This window comes from Antennarius striatus, chromosome 13, assembly GCF_040054535.1.
Source record: "Antennarius striatus isolate MH-2024 chromosome 13, ASM4005453v1, whole genome shotgun sequence".
Lineage (NCBI taxonomy): Eukaryota > Metazoa > Chordata > Actinopteri > Lophiiformes > Antennariidae > Antennarius > Antennarius striatus.
The window spans coordinates 21,004,358-21,027,763 of NC_090788.1; the positions used below are offsets into that span (position 1 = coordinate 21,004,358).

A 23,406-nucleotide genomic window follows, 5' to 3' on the forward strand; every position below is an offset into this window, starting at 1 on the left:
AATACAGATGCCATGTTTTTCAAATCTGTTTCCATCTCTAAGTGACTTCTATGTACGACATGGAACACGTGATGTATGACCTTGTGTAATGTGTATGACCCGAACCCTGATGCAGTCGGCCTCAGCATCAAACATGCTGCTTCCACTTGTGTCCCTTTCTCTGAAATGACCCCAGCCTCCTCTGCTGTGGCTGCTTTAGTTGTTTGGTTATAATTTATCTTTGAGTCTTCACTACCATCTGCTAGACGCACTGATTTCAAGGTGAAGGAAGCTTGTTGGTCTCGTTTCATGTTCAGGTGGGACGTAAATGAGTCTTGTTTATTGCTGTAACCACAAAGCACCTGGATCTAACGCCGAGCTGCGTGACACGACTGATTATCGGACGTTCATTTTAAAAAGCTGTTAATGTCACGGGAGGCGGAATATGGACCCAAATGCAGGACACCAAAAGTGAATCCTTTCTCCATCATTTTATAACAAACTCAAAAATACTTCATCCAGACAAGAATTAGAAAATCAGAAACTACCAACCAAACTAGAGAAAACGAACCAGCACCGAGCGCTCATGGAGCCAGGCTTAAAAAGCCTCATGGTCATTAGCACCAAAACAAGTTCAGGTGTGATAATCAGAACGGGTGTGTGGATGAGTCTCAGGTGTGGAGAGGACCAACAGGTGTGGAGCCGAGGCTCCACCCACAAGCTTGGCCTCCCCCTGCCACACACCAGCACCGCCACGCCGAACCGTGACAGTTTATGTTTGTGAGTTTGGACGTGAACATTGGATGTGATCATCGCTTAGGGTCTAGAAAACATATCCACATCCATTTCTTATATCGGGGGGTCCAACTCATCATCACAGAGGGCCACATCAGCATAATGGCTGTCCTCAAAGTGCCAAATGTAACTAAAACTAAATGTAACTCAGTGTAATGTAACTAAATGTAACTACTCCTTAATGTAACTAATAAATGTAACTAAATGTAACTCAGTGTAATGTAACTAAATGTAACTACTCCTTAATGTAACTAATAAATGTAACTAAATGTAACTCAGTGTAATGTAACTAAATGTAACTACTCCTTAATGTAACTAATAAATGTAACTAAATGTAACTCAGTGTAATGTAACTAAATGTAACTACTCCTTAATGTAACTAATAAATGTAACTAAATGTAACTCAGTGTAATGTAACTAAATGTAACTACTCCTTAATGTTAAATAACTGAATTTCTGACTGATTCTAGTTCCAAACATTACAGTTAGACAGAAAAAACATGTTTGTTTGTTTCTCTGTTCTAACATAAATCCTTTTCATTTGTCAGGTTATTAAACCCACAGAACTCCATCAATCAAGGATCAAACTATCAATCAATAAAGAAAAATAACGTCAGACACAAGTTAGGACATTAACTTTGTTCACTACGTTTAGTCAGAGTTAAGATGGGCTGAACTACTGCATTGTGGGAAATGTGGTTTTTGGACAAACCACACTTTTGACCTATTTATTTTTAGACACTCTGACCTTTTATGCTCTCACGGGCCACATAAAATGATGTGGAGGGCCACATTTGGCCCCCGGGCCTCGAGTTTGACACGTGTCTTAGAGGAACCACTTTATCGAACATATTGAACTAACATCAAGGAGGAGTTGTCCCTCAATGCATTTTAGAAAGTGACAGAAAAAGACACAAAAACGATGTTTTCTGGCTTTTGCCAGTCGTGGGATCTTTCCACAAAGATGTGAGTGTTGTGGTGATCCAGGGCTCATCCCTCTGTAATGGCATGAAGTGTGTGTATGTTTGCAGACACAATGCTTTCTTGACCACTGCCCTGCTTCTCCACCAGTGTGTCCTCCATTCAGCAGGTCAGAGCGTGTTGGTACTCAGCCGCTGCTCGATGCAGGAAACTGTGTCAAAGCTCAAGTCGTTTTATTGGCTGTTTCTTTCACATGGCCATTTTTTACGGGCTTCTATACGGCTTGACTCGGATGTGGAACAAAGACGAGAATTTTCTTTCCTCTTCTTTTTCTTATAGGGACAAATTTGTGATCCATTAATGGAGCAGGAGCTGCCTGCAACAAATATAGAGTGAAGCAGTTATTAATAGATAAATTGTCGACACACATTCTTCTTTTTTATCAGGAAAATCTCATCATCATCGTTTTTTTATTTTTTATTTTATTTATTTCTAGGCCCCATTAAAACTTGAATTTTCATGCCATCTTGCTTTCCAAGAGGAGCTGCGGCTTCTTCCACAAAGGTTATTCTCTCAAAGTGTCAAAATATTAGTATAGCATGAATTTTTTTAATGATTTTATTTCATTATTCTTGTCTATGATTGGTATTATTTTGATTAGTAGTTTCTTCGGTGGGGGTGTTTGCTATCGTTAATGTCGGGAGAGATGTTGTTCAGATCAGACTCTGGGTGATGCTTTCTGCTGGAGAGTGACGTGTAGCACCAGGAATGGGAATAAAAATGTGATTTTGAAAAGCAAAGAAATAAAATAAAAAAAAGCTTTATTCAGATAGTGTGTGTGTGCACACGTGTGTGTCTGTATGCCGTCTCGACACACACACAGAAAGGTTGCGCTTCAGAAATGTAGCCTGGAGAAACGGGGGCCTTGTTGGGAGAACGCCCAGCGGGAAACCGCCACAAAGTGGCTCCTAATAAACGAGGCTACGGCGGGGCTGATTAGGCTGGCGAACAGTAGGGAGCAAAGCCAGCGAGGGAGGGACCTCCATCACACGCTCTCCCCGCAGCTCACACACATTCATATAAACACATACCTTCACACCCCGCCCCCCCATCCCTCTCTGTACCCGCTTGGTGGCCTAGCTGCCAGATTATTGTGAAAGTAGGCAATCACGGCTCGTTCCGTAGGAGGCCAAACGGCGTTTACTTGTCAGCTAACGTGAATGCACACTTCAGAATCTGCAGGTTTTGGGGGGAAAAAAAACTTTTTAGGTAAACTGATGAACAAAATGAATCCTGTTGAGACGGGAATTCATTTCATTTTAGCACAAGTAAACTTTCAGATTTTTTCGTACCTTTTCACTCACTGGTAGTCGACTATGAATGTTTAACAGCTCAGTCTGGTATTTTTATGTTTTCATTTGCATTTCCTTCTAAAATACATCAAACTAAATGAAATTGCAAATGTAATTTACCTATTAGTCTTCAAATATCTTTAATGTGTTAACGGTACATGACTGCCTCTTGAAGTCTTGTCTTCAAACAGGGGTGAAAAATTTTTTTTCAGCATAAGTAATATAGGAAGCTTATTAAGAATGCTTGTTTTAGAAGATATTTAACAGTAGTGATTTAGTTATCAGTCCTGACCTGAGCAGGTCAATCGTTCCTGATCGTTGCCCAGTTACCAGCTGGGCTGTGGAAATAACCACCACCGAGTAAAAGTCACCGGGATTGTAAAGACTCCTTATTAGTTTAATTATTTTATTAGCTGGTCATGCAAAGCCTCGAAATACAGCTGGTGATACTTGTAGAAGTCCCATTTTGAACATGTTTGTGGGGGGAAATTAGAAGTCATTACACTGATTTAATTTGCCAAAAACAGGGCTGAATAACAACACAACAAAGACCCGCTTTAAATGAAACACCCAAACGTCCTCTCTCGTTTCAGATTGTGCATCGAGCAATAAGAATGCCGACCGTCTGACAAACGAACAGAAGTTTGTGCAGCAAATGAAAAGCTGTCTATTCTGATTTGTGTTGTTATTGTTGTTGGTTTGAAGTACATTAGAATAAGATAGTTATGTAAGTATATACAGTACAGTACAACTTATGATTGAGTGTTGTCTGTAGTTTCAGTAGTTATGTAGCTCAGACACATTTAAAGAAACACAAAGAAAAAAAGGAATTATGCTCAGACATGAAGCAGTCGAGCCGCTAGAACACAACTATTTTCTTTCTGTCTATATCAGTTACGTTTTCCTCACATCGTTTCATCTCTTTTAACTACGGGTCATACTCGTCCTCACTAGTGTCACAATCTTTTGGTATAATAAAACATGGAACTTGGACATGTAGACCTCAGGGGTCAAGAGAAAAGCCTCCAGCCCGAGTCACGTCTGCAGTGTTTCTTGGCTCTAACCACAGAGTTTATGGAGGATCAACCTGACCACAGAGCCCTCTCTTGTTAGCCTGTGTTAACATGTAAAGTGTGTGGGGCCGCTACAGATGCTAAACGACACCTAAAGGATAGAAGGGTGTGACAGAGCATCAGCATGTGATGAGATGGGGTGACAGCATGCTGGGTATTGCAAATCTCTCTTAAACATAATCATGGGGGGGGGGGGGGGGCTGTTAAGCCATGATTTCATTTTTGAACCTTCATTCAATAGTTGACCAAAAGCAAATCCCCAAAGATTATTGAGCTCCAGAACAGCTGTCAAATGTTAACAACAGCAATTACAACAGTTTTTATATTATCTCTGAGCTAAAACTCAATGCAACACCTCACATGAGAAGGTTGTGGGTTTGATTCCTGGTCATGAGCGTTCTTCTATGTACACAGGTTTAGAATTGTCACAGGGTGCAGCATAACGTCTGGCCACTGCTTCTTATACTGACAGATTATATGCACAGAATGAATTTCCCATTCCACACCCATAAAGAAATGACTTAACTTATGCTTGACTTTTTTCAAGTGCACCACACTTTAATCAAACATAAAAATCAAGTGGGCCCTTATTTCCTTCTCCGGCTTCTGACTCACCAACCATAAAGCAGATGTCACCTGAGTTGCCACGTCCCTCACCTTCATGTTTAAGTCATCACGTTCCCCCCACTGGCCTCCATTTCTCCATTTTGGGCTTTCCGTTGGTAATCCAGCACATTGCGGCGCTGGAGGGTGGGGACCGTGCTGACTCCACTCACTGGCCGTCCTGTAAATCGCTCTTTTATGGCCCCTGTAATGATCCCCCAGCCGGCAATCTCCACTCCGTCGCACTGCAGATAGAAGCCGCCACTTCTGGCAGCCACCACAGGGGTGGGGGGCTCGGTTTAGTTGCAGGAGGTAGTGGAAGACTGGAAAACACACATCACATGACTATGCGGCCACACACACACACACACACACACACACACACACACACACACACACACACACACACACACACACACACACACACACACACACACACACACACACACACACACACACACACACAGAGGCATGAAAAAGCATGCCTTTTCACAGCCCATCTACCTTAATCCCGACTTCCTGTCTAAAGGTCATAGAAAGCACAGAGGGGTAGTTTTTTTGCCCCACTCTGAGTTGGTAATGTCCAACTGTGCTCAATGGAATGTGTTCAGGGATGGATGTTTTTTCATACAAACCCTGATTACCTTGATAGTTTTAGTTTTGTTGTTGCTGCATCCTTCAGTTGAAACCTCAGCACCCATGTGAAGGCCGACTAAAGCTGAAAACATCAGATTAAAAAAATGTTTGTTCATAGCTTGATTCAAAAATTCAGTCAAAAATACAGTTTGGAGATTAATACTTGTTTTACCTTGTACAACTTTTAGAAGTTTGCTGATGCTTCTATAAGTGACCAAACAACACAAAATGTGTTCAGGTCACATGTCTAAAGAAATGACTGTAGGAACAACCTGGAGCACAAACCCAGTGATATTACCATTAAAGGTGGAGCAAAAAGTAAAAGATTTCCAACAAATGCACCTCATGAATGTCCATCATGACCTTTATACACATGAAATAAATGTATTTATTTTACGTGTCAGAAAGTCAATGATCCAGACGTTAAAAACAGTCCTCAAACACAGTCTGTGTGTGTTGGATCTGCAGTTGTAGATAAATGACATACACTCGTTACTTTGGAGGAGGGGAATTTGTTTGAGAGGAGAATAAAATATGAAAGTTTTACTTCATATTTGTTTGTTCTTACAGGGAAATATTAATATTAAAATTCATGGCACTGCCCTTCAACCACACCAAAACCTTTCTTCACCCGTGGACCGTTCCTGCTCCAAGAAGTCTCGGGAGTAGTTTTGTACCTAATAAATCCTTTAGTCATTTAGAGGACATCCAGTTCCCTCTCATTCAGCAGCGCGTTATCCACAAACCAACCCATAGCTGTGTACTTATAATTTATAGGAAGTTTAAAATATCAATGTATTTAAATATAGTTTTCATCAAAATTATTACTCCCAAAGAAATTAAAGAAAAAACAAACCAAACACCGTCTGTCACGACATTAAATAAAGTTTGTACGAATGTGAAGACACAGGTGAGTACATAACCCTACTGTACAACCCCTCGCTGCTGGTATTTCTCTGCCCCACCAGTAGAGGTCCTTATAGCCACAGGGCCCCCCCGTCTTTAGTGGGACGTCTCCTGGACACAATGAATCTGTGTGTATTTCTAACTCTTTTGACACTGGGATGTCTTCTTTTCTTCTTCACAGTTAAATGATCTCATCCCACTGGCAGAATTATGATAATAAAAATAACACAACTAACAAAAGGCTGGATGTGTGAGTAAATAACTTGTTAAGACACCATCTGCAGTGCTGAGAGTCACCCTGTTACACCCCCCCACCAGCAGACATTAAACACACAAGGCAGAGGCTCTCCATTCTGCATGTGACCCCCCCCCTGTTTAGTATTCCTGCCACGTCGGGCAGAGGGAGCGGCATTAAATTGGGATCAGGCAGATTAGAGTATAATATAGACGACTATTAAAGGCTGCAAATGAGAGCCATGGGTTAGAGCACGAGTCCGCCTCCATGTCAGCGCAGTCCCCTGAAATATACACTACCCCCCCCCCCCCACACACACACACGTCTGAAAGAATGGGAATTTTAAAAAAATGAGAATGAAAAAAATACTACCTCCAGCGAGAAAACAAAAATTAGAAACAAAAATCTGTGTTTTATATACATAAGAAATTTTTTTTTCAATTAAATGAAACAAATATTTGATTTTTGTGTTACATGTCCATGTATAATTGTCCCTCCCATTTGAAGACATCATGGTTGACTTTCTTTTCCTTTGAGTCAAACATTATCGTGTCATCGGTTGTCGTTTTGGGGGTTTTCTTTTTCACCGAGGTCAGGTCCATCGTTGTTCTGTCCCGTCGTCTTGTTCCAGTTCTTAAAACTCTCCAGCCAGTCGTTGCAAGCTTTAAAGACACTTTGGAGAAGTTCTCTGCAAACTTTGGTGCTTGTTCCTGTCACATTTGTCTGGTGTAGCACACCAGTCTGGGAGCAGAAACACACAAGAACTCCCAGCAGAGGTGGAGGATTTCTTTGTTTACTGTCTGGCGGGTCTTTTTCTGCTGCTTGGAGTCTGGTTGTCGCAGTTTTCCAAGAATTCTCTTCTTCTGTTGAGAAAGATAACAGAACATTGACTGGAAAAGTTCCACAATCGTCTTGGACAAATGGGCTTCTTATATTGGGAATTTAATATGGAATGTAGACTGTTCTTGTCCTTCACAAAAACGTCATTCCTGTCCACACAGGCGGTGCTTTAATGAGCCCAGTGTATTTACTGTATGTCGCCGAGGAATGAGCGGTTATAAAATGTAATAGTCGACACTGCACCTCCTATATCAGAGCAACAACCAGGGACAAACAGGACAAACAAACATCCAGAGTTTTACAGTAGAAGAGTATATAAAGTATATGGAGTACACAAGTCATTTACTTTACAGGAAAACTAAGAAAACCTGCATCAGGAAAACCTCCTGATGCATCATGGGATATGATGATGACGATCTTTTGTTTGCATTCAGTGTTAAATGAATAGATTTGTTTTTCTTTTCATGCAACCAACATTACATCCTTCTTCTACATTCTATTACTTTTGGACCATCGAGGTTCAATGGTGGATGATTATTTTACATTTTTAGAAAAATTTTACAATAAGCTCTTTATAATTAAAGCACCCTTAATTGGAAGAAAACCACATAGAGTGATAAAAATTTGAGATTCAGTATTTTGTTTGTACAAAAAGATTGAAGAGCTTTTTTTCTGGACCCTTCTCTCAAGTTTAGCAGAAATCTGTCCTGTTTTCTATTTCTTTGTCCATCTGACAAAAAACAAGTAACCAGATTAGCCCTTATACATAAATAAAGGATGAACAAAAACCATCTGCATCTGACTTTAAAATTTAAAAACCCTGAATGTCATTCTCCTTGTATGCTCTGTACAGACACTGGATTTGGAAATTAGTCACTATTCAGCAGCTTCCCAGGCAGAAATGTAAAATAGTACCAAGAATTCATAATGAATTTGACTGAATCGTATTCATGTAGCGTCGTGTGAGAGGATGACACACCTGTGGGGCTCCAGCAGTCGTGTGTGTCAAACACTTTTGTTCACGGTCGGTGTTTGTTCTCCTCAGCTTTCATTACATTTCAGTTTCCTGTCAGCCTGACCAATAGGCTGTGTACTAAACTATTTATATTAATGAGTTTCTACTTCTGTCCGGTGACATTAAATACATCTGCATGAATTCAAAGTTTAAACTCGTTTGTTTTTGTGATTCTTTTGTTATTATCCTGTTATTGTTGCTTCAGTTATATCTGGTGTACTTTCATAAATCTTACTGATACTTGTTTCTATACACACACTTGTTTGTGTGAGTCACAGAGTGAACATTTTCATCCTGACAACAACATATGTTTAATAAAATACATCAAAAATAGAAGCAAATTACAAAAAGAAACATGGTTGAAAGTGAAGGTGTTTGTACTGTGATGGTTTATGGATAAAGTTTACTCCTCTATGTTCAGAATGACTGAAATCTACTGTTGCATGAAATTTAATGTTGGTGTATTTGAATGAATGGCGGATCAATCTGGTCTGCCTGCATTACTAAATGATTCAGAAAATAAATTGGTGATAAAAATGACAAAATTTGATGCACATGGTATAATTATAACCTATAATAACCTGGAGAATCCAGAAGGAAGTGACCAACCAGTTTTTACGGTCTGAGAGGTTTTTAGATTGGTAAACTTGAGTCTTTCTAGTTTGATAAATGTTAAAGTGAGATGTTTTCTTCGTTCGGTAAACACAACGTGATTATCTCGTAATTTGGCTTTTATGAGTAAACGTGATTTTTAAAACAATCTAATTTCTCTCTCTCTGTCTCTCTCCTCAGACATCCACTGTTCCCCCTGCTGGCGTTGCTGTTTGAGAAGTGTGAACAGGCCACGCAGGGATCCGAGTGCATCACGTCGGCCAGCTTTGATGTCGACATCGAAAACTTTGTTCACCAGCAGGAGCGAGAACACAAACCCTTCTTCAGCGAAGACCCAGAGCTGGACAACTTGGTGAGCAAAGATCTGACACACACACACGCACACACACACACGCACACACACGTCATGACATCACACTCTTATTACCCTGTTAGATGTGGATGACAGTTGAGCCCCCTTCATGTCTGAACATAATCAGTGATGTGGAGTTCAGTGTTGGTAACAACAGTAGCTTCATATCCGTATATAACTCTCCAACAACAAAAATTACATTTCAATTGAAAATAAATAAATAATGAAGACACCAAATACTTTATTTCCCATATGGAATCAATGGTAATCAATCACTTGATGATGATGATGATGATGATGATGATGATGATGATGATGATGATGATGCATGAGTCCTCCCAGCCAGCTGTGGTTTTTGAGCGTTAGACATGTTTTTGGGGGTAGTTTCACATCTCCATCACTAAACTTTGAATTAATCTCTCACCCTGATGGGGAATAATTAATCCAGAGCTCTTAATACCCAACCTGTGTAGGAACACCTGACCGTTGCTTTAGCAGTGACACAGTCTACTCCCTGGCCTTCCCTCCACCCCTCCTCATCCTGCTCTCCTCACACAACAGCTATCACTAAATGTGAGTTAAAAGAAGGAGGATGCTGATGGTGTTCATGGAGAAAAGAGAGGGAGGAGCTGAAGCCAGACAAAGACACAAGAGGAAAAAAAGAAAAAGAAAAAGGAAGTGCACTCTTGCCATTACAGGACTCGTGATGGCGGCCCGACAAGTACTGAACAGTCAATTACCCCTGCATCTGTGTGTTTTATGAGGCACTGGGTGTGGGCGCCCCTCCCAGAGGGCACTGACGCTCACAGAGCAGTCATGTTACACTGGGCCTGACTGGCTGCACTGGGCAGACTTACTGGTCCCCTGATTAAGTGAGTGCAGATTAATTAGCTGATTTATCTCCTCCTTGGCCCAGCACTTTTCTGTCCATTTTGTTGACCTTGAGTTGTGACTTTGAAGGTGAGAATACTGCTGAAGCAGGGGATGCAGACTCACACAGATGATGTGCATTAACTGGGATACTCACATTTTATTCTTAACTCAAAATCAAAATTTTATGCATGTGTTTAAGAGGTTTTTGCATCATCCATATTCACTATAATACAAGTTTATTTGATCCCTGCTGCTCCATTCATTTAAATTGCTGGAAAATGTCAGACCAGATGGTGTTGGGACAGTTTCCTCCACAACTTTAGGGGCGTCAGTCACCGAGAGTCCACCTTAAGAATTCCTTTAGTCCATGTTTGAACTGGACAAGAGGAGGATTTATTTTTTGTTGGTTTTCTAGTTTGTTTGTTTTTTACATTAAAATTAATTTTAATTAAACATTTTTTTAAATGTTACATTTTTTTAATTACATTTTTTTAATTACATTTTTTTAAATACATTTTTTAAAATTTAATTTAATTTTTTTTATTTAATGTTTTAAAATGACTCCATATTGCTCTCGCAGCAAAATCCATGTCACCAGAACCCCTGAGATCCTAAATGTATGTGACCAGATGTAGTTTACTCTGTTTTTTAAACTCGTCTCACAGCTGAATGTGCACGAGTTTAAAAATACGTTCATGTTAAGGAGATCAGTGAGATGTCGTGATGTCTGCGTACATCAGGGTCCGTCTGCTGGTTGGAACACTGCCTTAAACTTTTGTGAGCTTGCCAGGAACACCAGTGTAGGAAAAATCCTGAAAATCAATACTTGGCTTTAGAACAATGAAACTAAATGTGAAGTCCAGCAGTAGGTTAGAATTTCTGCCTGGCCCATGTTTGTTTAGGATACAATAATTAATAAATAGCCTTTAGATAAGCTTGGAGCACAACAGGAGGTTTAGCACATTCCATGACCAAGTTTGCGCAAATATTCTATGAATTCAGTTTATAAATGAGCTGATTTTTGGCATTGGACACAGTCTTCCTGAAGACCCTGAGAACAGTAAATAACCAAAGAAAGTACCTCCAGATCTCCAGAATCCATGTCGTAGGTGAAAGTGTGGATTATGGCTAACGTTTGTGGCAGTGGGTTAGAAGATTCAAAGCATACATTTGTACATATTAGAAATAGATTTGGCTTTTAAAGTAGATAAAAGTTCCTCTTTGAAAAACAGATTTGAATGTAATGTTTCTGGTGAACCTCAGCGTCATGTTCTTGTGAAAATATTCTACTGACTTCTGTCTACTGACTGCCGTCTACTGACTACCGTCTACTGACTACCGTCTACTGACTTCCGTCTACTGACTACCGTCTACTGACTTCCGTCTACTGACTACCGTCTACTGACTTCCGTCTACTGACTACCGTCTACTGACTACCGTCTACTGACTACCGTCTACTGACTTCTGTCTACTGACTACCGTCTACTGACTACCGTCTACTGACTACCGTCTACTGACTTCTGTCTACTGACTTCCGTCTACTGACCGTCGACTGACGCAGCAGGAGACAAACTACATCATCTCATGCGTTGCTGTTGTTCTGTCCTGTACTCAACGCTCTAATATCTAAAATGAATGCAAAGTGCAACACTTCTAGTCTGAGCAGAAACACAAAGTCTGCTGTATCTTAACCCTCCTTGACATGGTTGTGTAATTAATTTACTTGTTTTAGGAGGTTTTTTCTCTTGAATGATGTTCGACTACAGACTACAGTCATCCTGCCAGCCGCCGACTCCGTCTGATCTTCTCCACCAGCACAATATTTAATATCAGTTTTTGTAACACCAATGAAATGCAAAGCAGATTTTTCTGCGTCTTTTAGACAAACGCAGCCACGGCCCTGCAGCGGTGTGTGACTACCCTCTGCCGTTCTGGTATTAATATTAGGAATGCTTATTTATTTATGTACAAGATACAAACAGGGAATTGAAAAAGGTGCAGGTTTATTTTTTGAATAATGTAATGTAACCTGGTTTATAAGGACATATAGGAAAAACATGCATAAGTTCACATCCTGTCAGGTGTTGGTTAGTACAACTTAACAAGAAGTGGAAGGACAGAAGTGAGAGTCACTCCTTTGGAGTAAAAATCAGCTCATTCAGCTGAGCTGTGGAGACCTTTATGGGTGTTCTTGTCCTGGATATCACTCAGTTACTCAGATTTTTTTGTCCGTACCACAAATATCAGTGGAAACTGTCTGCTTTGATAATTAATATTGTAAAGTTGGTGTCTTCTTCTTGATGAAAATTAATTAATTAATTTCATGGTTGTTCTAAGATCTAGTCCAGCCTCACCGTGTTTAAACAAATTATCCAAACAGTTTTAAAGCCGAATAGAAACATGAAATCTGTGCATAACATGAGAAATTTAATAAATTAGAAATTTTGATGCACATTTTCATCACAGTTTTTATAAATTGATGCTACTTTTAACTAACAATGAATGCAGACGTGCGGTGATCAGGTTATGGTGTGTTCTGTGTCCTTCAGATGGTAAAGGCCATTCAGGTTTTGAGAATCCACCTGTTGGAACTAGAGAAGGTCAATGAACTCTGTAAAGACTTCTGCAACCGTTACATCACCTGCCTCAAGACCAAGATGCACAGCGACAACCTCCTCCGTAACGACCTGGGAGGACCGTACTCTCCTTCACACACCAGTCTCAACATGCAGCAGGTCAGTCACCAATGCTCTCTATAGTACCCCCCCTCTGAGCAGCAGTTGCCATGATACCCCGTGTCATTTATCACCAGGTAGAGTTTGCTGTTGGGAATCTTCAATCACAAACATCCTCTTGACTTGTGCTCACCGATGTCTCTCTGTGATCCCCCAGGAACTAATTCAGACCTCCTCTCCATCCATGACCTCTGTCTCCAGCTCTGTTAACCCTTCAGGGATTGTGGTGCCTGCCGGGGGTCTGCAACAGGGCAATGTTGCCATGACTACAATCAACTCTCAAGTGGTGTCGGGTGAGCATTTAATTACACGCACACTCAAACACACAGAGGATACACTGTTCATTTTGTCACACGTGATTATTAGAATTCAAACTTGGAAAGTTAAGGTCGTCTTTTATGAATGAATATTTGATGGTTTCATAGTCGTTTTTAATTTTAGTGATGATATGAGCATTTATGATAAACCTGTCTTCCTTTATTAATAGTAATAATGTTAGTGGAGTTATGTGCTCCACTACATAATAATAATAATAATAATAATAATAATAATAATAATAATAATAATAATAATAATAATAATAATAATAAAAATAATATTAATTTAAAAAAATAAAATAATAATAATAGTTGTACTAGTGGTAGTAGCAGTATTTTTCAAGAATAACTTAAATTAATTTTTGTGATTATTGTCATCTAAATAAACTAACTAAACTATTGAAAACACATTAAAGTAATGTAGTATCACAGTTTGTAAAGTAATGAAGTGGTGATACTGTAATGCCAATGATCTCTGTCCCATTGTCAAAAACACACGGTTGTGTAGTAGTCAATAATCAATCTATAATCAGAGCATGCTTTTGATTTTTATTCTATTATTGCACAGCACACACATCTTAAAAAGTATCCTAACCTTTACATATAATATATTTTACTATCTATCATCATATGCATCTGTAGTGAGTTCTGAGCAGCAGATAGAGGTGACAGGATCCTCCTCCAGCTGCTCGCCGCTCAGAATGTGGGTCTGAACAGTGAAATGTTAATCCTGCCCTCTGGAAATCCCTTTTAACCCAAAATAAATCGATGTCTCCGGCTTTGATCGCTACACACTGGAAGAGCTCAGACACACTGTGATCAGGGTGTCTTGATCAAGACTAATTAAGCCAGAACCCTCCACCACACACACACATGCCTGGGTTAAGGTGCATTAATGCATCTTGAATTTAATATTTCTGTCTCTCGTTTGCTGCGCGTTTGTTTTGTGGTCTGTCAAGGACTGAAGATGCTTCGTACTTATGATGGCAAATTATCCCCTCAGGTGGGACCCTGTACCAGCCGGTTGCCATGGTGACATCGCAGGGGCAAGTGTTAACTCAAGCACTGCCTCCGGGAACCATCCAGATCCAGAACTCACAGGTAGAAACCGTCTCCTGTCGGATTCCCTCCCCCGTAGGTTTCAATTTAGAGTTAACACAAGGCTTCTTTACATCTCACAAGACCCCCCCAGACACATTTTTATTGCCTCTGTCTGAATACAGCACCCCCACCCCACTAAGAGACACAATTTACATGACATTCATTCAGTGTCATTCAGTGTTGACATGATCTTATCGTGTTTTCCTGCAAATTACAGTCATGTAAGCACACCACACTAATAAAGTACACACACACACACACACACGAACACACACACACACACACACACACACACACACACACACACACACACACACACACACACACACACACACACACACACACACACACACACAGACACACACACACACACACACACACACACACACACACACACACACACACACACACACACACACACACACACACACACACACACTCTGACTTCCTGGTAACCAAAACGTTCAACACATCACTTTATTTTTGATGACTCTGTTTTATTTCCGTTACTTTTCTCAGTGGACTCGACCAATAGTTAACATCAAATAGCAAAACATTCAGAGGTCAGAGGTCACAGAACTCCTAATGCTTAAGTACCATAGGTCACTATCATATTTATTTATCATATTTGTCACAAATTACCCACCATATAAAAAGCTTTCACTGTGCACCTCTGCCAAACATTTCTGGGTCACTGGGGCCCAATTACTGTCCTACAGAAGCATCGGCGTCACTTATTATGATTATTTTTATTATAATCACTTATTATCATGAAGAGGCACCCATAAACCTGAAACCTGTAGTGGACGATTCCAGTGAGGTGATTGTGTGCTAACTCCAAATTCACCTTGAGAAACCAAAGATCTCATTGTTGTCGGTTTGTTTTTATTGATTTCAGACACATTTCAACCAATCAGATGTTGTTATTTAATGCTGAATCCAGCAGGTTGGAGGAGGTACTTTCTGGAGGGATGGCGCATGTCATCTGTTCCTGGAGAGCCTCAAACGTCCCCCAGGAGGACGTTTGAGGCTCCTGGAAGGGATTTCTTTTTTAGAGACTAATTATCCTGCTGCCATGACCTGAACATGTTTAAGTTAAAGAAAGTGAAAGCACAGATGGTTAAACACAGCTCTGGTGAGCATCTTGTGACGATCAGGACCAGTACATGGCAGTGCTTGAATATTTTTTGTCTTTTAAATAGATTTTAACTTTAATTTTCAGACTTTCTCAGACTTTTCCGTAAATCAAATCCAACGAGTAACACCCAAAACAGTTCTCCATGCTTGTGATGTTCGCTGGTAAACACCTGTAAAGGTATTTTTCTCCGTGTGATGGTGACTGGAACTGATTTGAGGCTTTAGAGGAAACAAAAACAGACTCTTTACCAAATGGCGCAGCAGAGGCATCGTTCACCTGCACAACGGCATCAACACGGCTTCGCTCGCCTGATTTAATACACCTGTTGAAAGCTTTATGAAGCTGTGCTCTATTTGCTTCTGCAGTGCTGCTGTTTAGTGGCCTATATTTCATTACAACCTGCTATTTGCTTTATTGTTTTGTTTGGTTTGACGGAACAGTTTGATTTTATTTGGCAGACATGACTGTGAATTGCAGCCCTCTTCATTTAAAAGAGGCAAATCCATTTCATTCTTTCAAAACAGAGTGTGTGAAGTTATCTGGTGAAGGTACTGTAAGTGTGTGTGTGTGTGTGTGTGTGTGTGTGTGTGTGTGTGTGTGTGTGTGTGTGTGTGTGTGTGTGTGTGTGTGTGTGTGTGTGTGTGTGTGTGTGTGTTCATCATAGCATCTGAGCTAAATATGATAGCATCTGGCATCTGATTCCTACCGACGTCCTATCATGTGAACGTAATGACCTTTGACCCAGGTGTCGTCCACAAACTGAACCAGTCGCTTGTGATTCACCCTCGCTGGCCCTCGGTCTCTGTTTTCCTGTTTCCTCTTATTGGTTGATCACACTAGTGAACACATGGCACAGCCAATAGGATGTCGGAGGAAACTAGTTACCCTTTCTGGACGGCGCAGTAGAAAATGAGATGGATGGAATACTCAACATCTGTGTTTATGGAAAACCAACATTCATGGACCGTTATCTGCTCTCTGACCATCACCACTCTCTGGAACAGAAGCTGTTAAAATCTTAAATTTCATTGTGTTATTGGAAAATCTTTATTGGTAATTCCTAATGTGGTTGGAGTATCTGGGAATTTAAAAAAAGATTTTCTCCAACAGGAACACATCTGTAACACGTGGAGGAAAAAACGGATTCACCTGAAGGATTAAACACCCAAACACAAACTCAACAATGTTCAGCATGCAGAACAATGGTGTGAATAGACAGACACATCAAACAAACACACCACAACTGCATACCTCAGCACAGGAAAGCCAATCCAACAACATTTAAAGTACAAAAGACACTCACCGAATACAACAATACAAACATTTTTGGTAGAAAACACAGATGATTTGAAAAGAAAGTGGAAGAAGCATTCTCTGTCAAAGCGGAATAACAGAGGCAGTTTTCTGATCCACCCCTCACCCCCATTTATTCCAGTCTCTGCATCTCTCTTGAGAAAAATTCACCACTGTTCACACTTGGAATCAAGTGGAAGTGATAATAATCCTAATGACATGATGCACCATTTGGCAAATAAACCGTCTCTGTCTTCAACAGCGTAACAACCAATTATAGTGTTTTGGACTCAGCTGCTAATGTGTGACCTTAAGGATTGTCTGTGTGTTGGAAACCGTCTGAACTCCACGCAGTCAGTTAAAGCTGAAGGTGGGACGTGACATCTCATCCGAAGAAGACGTCCAGTTGTTTCACATTCAACCTTCAAGGATAACCAAGACCTGACAAATGAGAATCTGCACCAGTGGAGTAAATAGAATAATATAATAGAATAATATAATATATAAAATGGATTAGAATTCTGCAAGAATTTTTCACCGTGTCGCCGCTGTAAAAAGTTATTACGTTAAAAAAGGCTTTGCAAAAGAATTAATATCAGAACAAAATTTAGATTCTAGTTTTATTTCAGATTCATTTATGTGTTTGTATTTTTTTATTTCATCCTTACTGCTTTGTGTCTCCAAAAATCCCCCAGCCCACTGGTTGGATTTAACATTACTGGTGAGACCGGCCTTTGTTCAGCTTTGAGAGGCCCGACATTGGCCTCTAGATATTAATAAATAACGTGTAAACAGGGCTCCGTGGGCAGCCACCATGGCTCGGTTTCAGGACGGTAATTCGGTGCTTGACAGTCAGAGGTGGCCTTGTCGAAGCCGTGACCCAGCTGAGGCGGTGTGCGACATGCAGGCTGGGAATTGAACACAGTCCCGCCGCTGATTTAACGACGAGCCCCGAGTAATCACACTCTGGAGCTTCACGCTGCCAATTAATTCAGCCTGGCTTTCCCCCGGAACCCGAGCGCTCTCAGGGCCGGGGGGGATAAGAGGAGGGCGATCCACGTGACACCCAGCTGCAACCGTAATGAGTTGTTGTGTGTGGAGTGTAGGAGCAGGGATATGTGTGTTTGTCAATGTGTATTTATGGGTATTGTGTGTCAGGGTGGGGTATAGTGGGGGGTTGTCTGTTATTTAGCTCAGAGACTGCTGGGATTCCTTCCTCTGCATAAAATTAATCAATTTTATATTCTTTGGTATGGATGCATTTTTTATTTATTCATGACTTTTTGTCCTATTTGCTAATGCATATGACTTTTTTTAGTGGTCCTACCCGTAAACACACCTCTGAAACATTTTAGCCTCCAGGAATGGACATTAAAACTCAATGGAGCACTTGATATCAGGGGTACCCATCGGTATAGTCACAAATAAAAAAAAAAAAAGAAGTTTCACATCAATTATTAATTTTTTTTTTGTATTTGTATTTTTTGTGTGTATTTTTTGTATTTCTTTATGTATCAAAGTCCAGTTAGTATGTGACAGTAACATTAAATATACACCCACACCAGTCTCATATTAAATGCGTACTGCTATCAAACTGTTAAAATGCTAGAACTAGCACTCAGCTGCACATGAAGCAGCACCCAACTGCCATGTCTGAACACCGCTGTTAGCTGAAAGGGATTTGACAAACATAAAATCAATGAGATATATCCTGCAGCCAATGAGGGCGCTAGAGGGTGAAGGAAGGAACTGGAGTTAGTTCATTAGCATAACTCATTTACATATCGAGGGGAAGCAGAGGGGGGAAGAGGGATGAGGTCAAAGTCAGACTCGTTAGTGAGCTACCGATCAGCTGCTACTGTCTTCATGGGACATCAGAATCACCTGTGAGTGGGACATGTCCATTGTGTTCCTGTCACTGCAGGTCTAGTCCTCAAGTCAACCTTCACCCTAACATTAAAAACTAACCAAAACACTCATTTCAACTTTTTATCATAAGGAGAAAAATATTTAGTCTCCATATTTGATGTGAAACTCCACATAAACAAGTGGCTGTCAATGGGTTTTTACTCAAGAAGTGGTTGTAAGATATCAGCACAGGCTAATTGAAAAGTTCAATCAATCAATCAATCAATCAATCAATCAATCAATCAATCAATCAATCAATCAATCAATCAATCGATTTTAATTTGTAAAGCACAAAATCACATTATAGACATTTCAAAGTGCTTTTACAGTAAGACAAACCCAACAGAACCCTCCAGCCCAGAGGAAAATTTTACTGCTCAAAGATTCTCACCTCATCATTTTAGTTTCTATCTCTAAAATGTTTCTCGTATGTTTCTCCTAAAATTCACCAGTAGAAATAGGTGAGACTATTAGAAACTCTGAGAATTAAATGAGACCTTGTTGAGATCTCTTCTGAAACTTAAAAGGAGACTAATTTGAGATTTAGTGCATCTTTTTGCTCCTGAAAAGAAAGAGACACAGGAGAAATAAGACTTAGTCTCACTTTGGCATCCTACAGATCTCATAGTTGTCTAGGAGAAGTAAATGAAACATTTTTGAGATCTCATTTTCAAGTACTTGTGACAACAGATTCAAAGAATAAATCCAGTCACAGGTTTTAAGATTACGTCTTTGTGCCCCCTGATTGATGGAAAGATTGTCACCAAGTGCAAATTTTACTGATATGTTCTGATGCTGACGGACCAGTCAACTCAAATTTAAGTGTGGATTTACAGTAGAATTGTACAACTGTGTGAAAAAGTGTGAGAAGCGTATGCAAAAGCTGAATTCCTGTCATGCAGTGAATAGGTGGTGTGTTTGGGGAAGGTGGTGGGGGAGAGGGCATGTAACTGTAACGAAATAAACATTTGGATGTTTACTTACATAAAGTGACCCATGACCATCACAGTCACAGATTGTGTGTTTGTGTTTCCACACGATGGAATTTAGGTGTAAATGAATCATTCCTTGTGTTTGTGAAGACCCTGTGAAACCCCCCAGGGATTGGGTTCTAAGACCCCCACTTAAAGCACAACTCTCAGTTTGTAGATTATATTGATCTGTAATGAATTTGAATATCATTATAGAAGGGGTCATTAATTTAAATAACACAAATAAATGTGTGTTAGGGACTATTTTTAGCAGTGGATTAATCCACATTAGTTCTTTCAATGAAGCAGCAATGGGATGGTTAGTAGAGGATTTGGTCAAAATAATCTGATTATGATGTAACATTAGTTTTTTGAATAACAATGGAGTTTCATGACTGATAACTTTCTTAATCTCACTAATCCAGACTTTACCCGAAGTTCAAACACCAACTATTCGCTGATTCAGCAACACTCTGAAACTCCTGACCACCAGGGGTCCGACCTGATGCTTTATGAAGTCCTCCAAGTGTCAGATAGTCTAACGACCCTCTCCTGCTTTCACTCCATCAAGGGTTCTGTATTTTAAGTATAATTACTCAAATTTAGTTACCATGGTGACACTCAAGGAGGTGCTGCTGAACTTGTTCCCAAAAGGAATAGGTAATTGGTAGTCTCCCTTTTGTTTCCGTGGCAACAATAACTAAGCCCTACTATCCGGTCCTTTTTTCCTTTTTCTCTCCCCGTCCCTGGGATTGGTTGTGAAGGTAAACGTGGATTTATCGTCTCTGTTGGACAGCGAAGACAAGAAGTCCAAGAACAAGAGGGGGGTCCTTCCCAAACACGCCACCAACATAATGCGCTCCTGGCTCTTCCAGCATCTCATGGTGAGGTCTCTGGGAGGGGAGTACTGTACATTAATCTGAAATGGTAATCTGTGGAGGATGATGGGATTATCAGTGTTAACAGGCTACAACAAGAGTCCCTTCTATCAATCGTTTCTGTCTTCTCTCAGCACCCGTACCCGACAGAAGACGAGAAAAGGCAAATCGCAGCTCAGACAAATCTCACGCTTTTGCAAGTCAACAACTGGTAAGATGCTGTCCTCATGTGAACAGGGTGTCCACTTCACATGACTGGGGTAGAAACATGACTGGAAACGTTGCTCCTCTGAAACTGATCATTTATATTGTTGGTGATGTAGCGCCATCTGCTGGTCATACATGTAAAGTACACATGACTGCCCTTCGTTGACAATCATCCAAAATCCACAAAGTCTGTCAGAAATGGGACATATTCATGCATATTTTTCAAAATATAAAAATACATTTGAAAAACATGGTGGCCGTTATTATAATAAGCAGATTCAAAGTATTTATCTTTTAAATATGTTGAATTAATCTAGGATAATCCATTCTTAAAGAAAATAAAATCCTTATTGTGTATCTGTGGTTTCTGTAAGATTGAGAAAAATAAAACAGTGCCCAACCATCACTCAAGACATTATTCCAGAATATGCAAATATTTTTCCAATCAAAGGTTTAATCTCTGGACAGAATACGTTTACTACTTTACTTTCTATTTTCACTAAAGGCTTCTGGATCTTGACATGTGGTTGTTCCTAAGCTTTTTTTTTTTTCCATGTCAGGCTTTAAATTGTTTCACTGACCTTTTTTAATGACTACAATTCTTTTAATCAATAATATCACAGTGTAAGTCTTCTTGTCCTGGGTCCCATGTATTAACTTCCAATAACCTTTTTGCTCCCACAGGTTCATAAACGCTCGTCGACGTATTCTCCAGCCGATGCTGGACGCCAGTAATCCCGATCCAGCTCCTAAAGCGAAGAAGATGAAGTCCCAGCACCGTCCGACGCAGCGCTTCTGGCCGGACTCCATCGTGGCCGGAGTCCTGCAGACACACAGATCTCAAACAGGGAACAACTCCGACAGTACGGCACATTTTCCCAAAAATAAACAGTAGTGTTCACATTTTTAAGTAGAAATTGTATTTTAAATACATGCATTTAACACCTTATAACCACTAGGTGACACTGCTGACTCTTGTTATGCATGTGAAAAAATGTAATGCCAAAAATTGAAAGAAAGAGAAAAGTAGAGAATCTGAAGGCTATGAAGCAGGCAGAGAGCAGTTTCCTTTACTTTACTGTCATTAAGTGAATAAAGGTTCATGAAAAAAGTATTTTAGCGTTTTGTAAAAGCTAAAATACTCTTTATAAATACTGTTTCTAAATGCTGTTTGCCTCCTTTCTCCCCTCAGACCCACTGAGTATGGACAGCCTGCAGTCGCTGTCATCAGACTCAGCCACCCTGGCCATGCAGCAAGCCATGCTGGGAGCTGACGACTCCATGGACGGCACTGAAGAAGAGGAAGAGGAGGAAGAGGAGGAGGAAGAGGAGGAAGGGATGGAGGAGGAAGAAGAGGAGGAGGAAGGAGAAGAGGAAAACAACAGGGGGAGGCAAATGCCTGGAGTGGGGAGGAGAGACCTGAGCCTGGAGCACAGAGAGGAACTGGAGTAGAGGGACAGACTGTGTGAACTTTGACCCCTCAGTATGACTTCATCCAGTCTAGGACTGATGCTAAGTGACTTTTGAGAGTATTTAAGGGCATAGTAGGTTTTCTCCAAGCTCATCTTCTGCACAGCCGTCGTGGCGTCTTCAGATCCATCATGATCATGATGACAGGAGGTGTCGGTTCAATGGGGAGTGTGTGTTGTTCCATTTCAATATCCAACGTCCTCATGCAGTGAGCTCATGAAATATTTGGATAGTAGCACATCTTTTTCCTCAGGGCTCATTAAGTGTGGAAGGAAATGGTACAGGAACTCAGATTACTTCCAGATTACTTCCAGGATTACTTTAGGACTGCTGGTGAGGCGATTCCTGATCGCATTGGATGTTTTCAGAAGGTTTTGCATAGAAATGAACTGAACAGGAGAACGATGAGCCTTCAGGAGTCACACAAACAAACTACTAATTATTCAGGAGTAAAACGTTTTGACCCTGTGTGAAAAACAACAGTTTAGCTCAGTTTGAACTGTTAAAGGTCACAGCTGTCACACGTCCAACCACAATGTCTTTTTAAATGTTTTGTCCCAAACTGATCCGTGGTCCTGAATTCCAGCTGAAAGGCTCTGAAAGGCTCAACTTAGTCCAACTGAGAACAGGATGTTCCTTTCACGAATGTACCAGGTGCTCCCCGAGATACAAATATCCGACTTACAAACTTTAGTAGATTCAGACAAACGCTGACTATAGTTATAGTTACTGGGCCCTGTTGAAACAATCTGAAGAAATCTCCCTGCAAATACTAACCCTGTACTTCATGCACATAGTTTTATGTGGAACACGTCCAGCAATATGCTTGGATGAAAGTCTGCCGATCAGAAATATCAAGTGATAAATTTTATCTTTAAAGAACCACCGTTCTGATTCATAGCTGTTAGGGTGAAAGTGTGAGAAATAATACACTGTCTGAGAATGGTGTTGAAAAAAAGTTGATGACATCACAAGGCTTAGCATCTTCACGACAATAATCATTCAGTCTTCTGATAAGCTCGATACGTTCTTGTACACACACTAATATCAGATTTATGGTCCTGAGTGACAAACCTAACGTCACACAAGTGCCGATCTGAAATATGGAGAAAATAATTTGGTTGTGAACATAAAGTCATGGATTTAGATGAGGTCGGAGCAAATCCATGCATCACTACTGTATTGTCCTTTGGACT

At 40.4% G+C, this 23,406-nt stretch overlaps 1 protein-coding gene across 1 annotated transcript in view; it reads left to right on the forward strand.

Moving 5' to 3' along the window:
- Positions 1-23,406, forward strand: part of pknox2 (pbx/knotted 1 homeobox 2) — a 76,612-nt gene that overhangs the window by 40,819 nt on the left and 12,387 nt on the right. The window contains exons 6-13 of the mRNA XM_068330457.1: positions 9,148-9,319; positions 12,742-12,927; positions 13,085-13,220; positions 14,248-14,345; positions 20,420-20,539; positions 20,668-20,744; positions 21,425-21,603; positions 21,933-22,188. Of these exons, the coding sequence (XP_068186558.1) occupies positions 9,148-9,319; positions 12,742-12,927; positions 13,085-13,220; positions 14,248-14,345; positions 20,420-20,539; positions 20,668-20,744; positions 21,425-21,603; positions 21,933-22,188 (1,224 nt within the window). The remainder of the gene's footprint in view (positions 1-9,147; positions 9,320-12,741; positions 12,928-13,084; positions 13,221-14,247; positions 14,346-20,419; positions 20,540-20,667; positions 20,745-21,424; positions 21,604-21,932; positions 22,189-23,406) is intronic.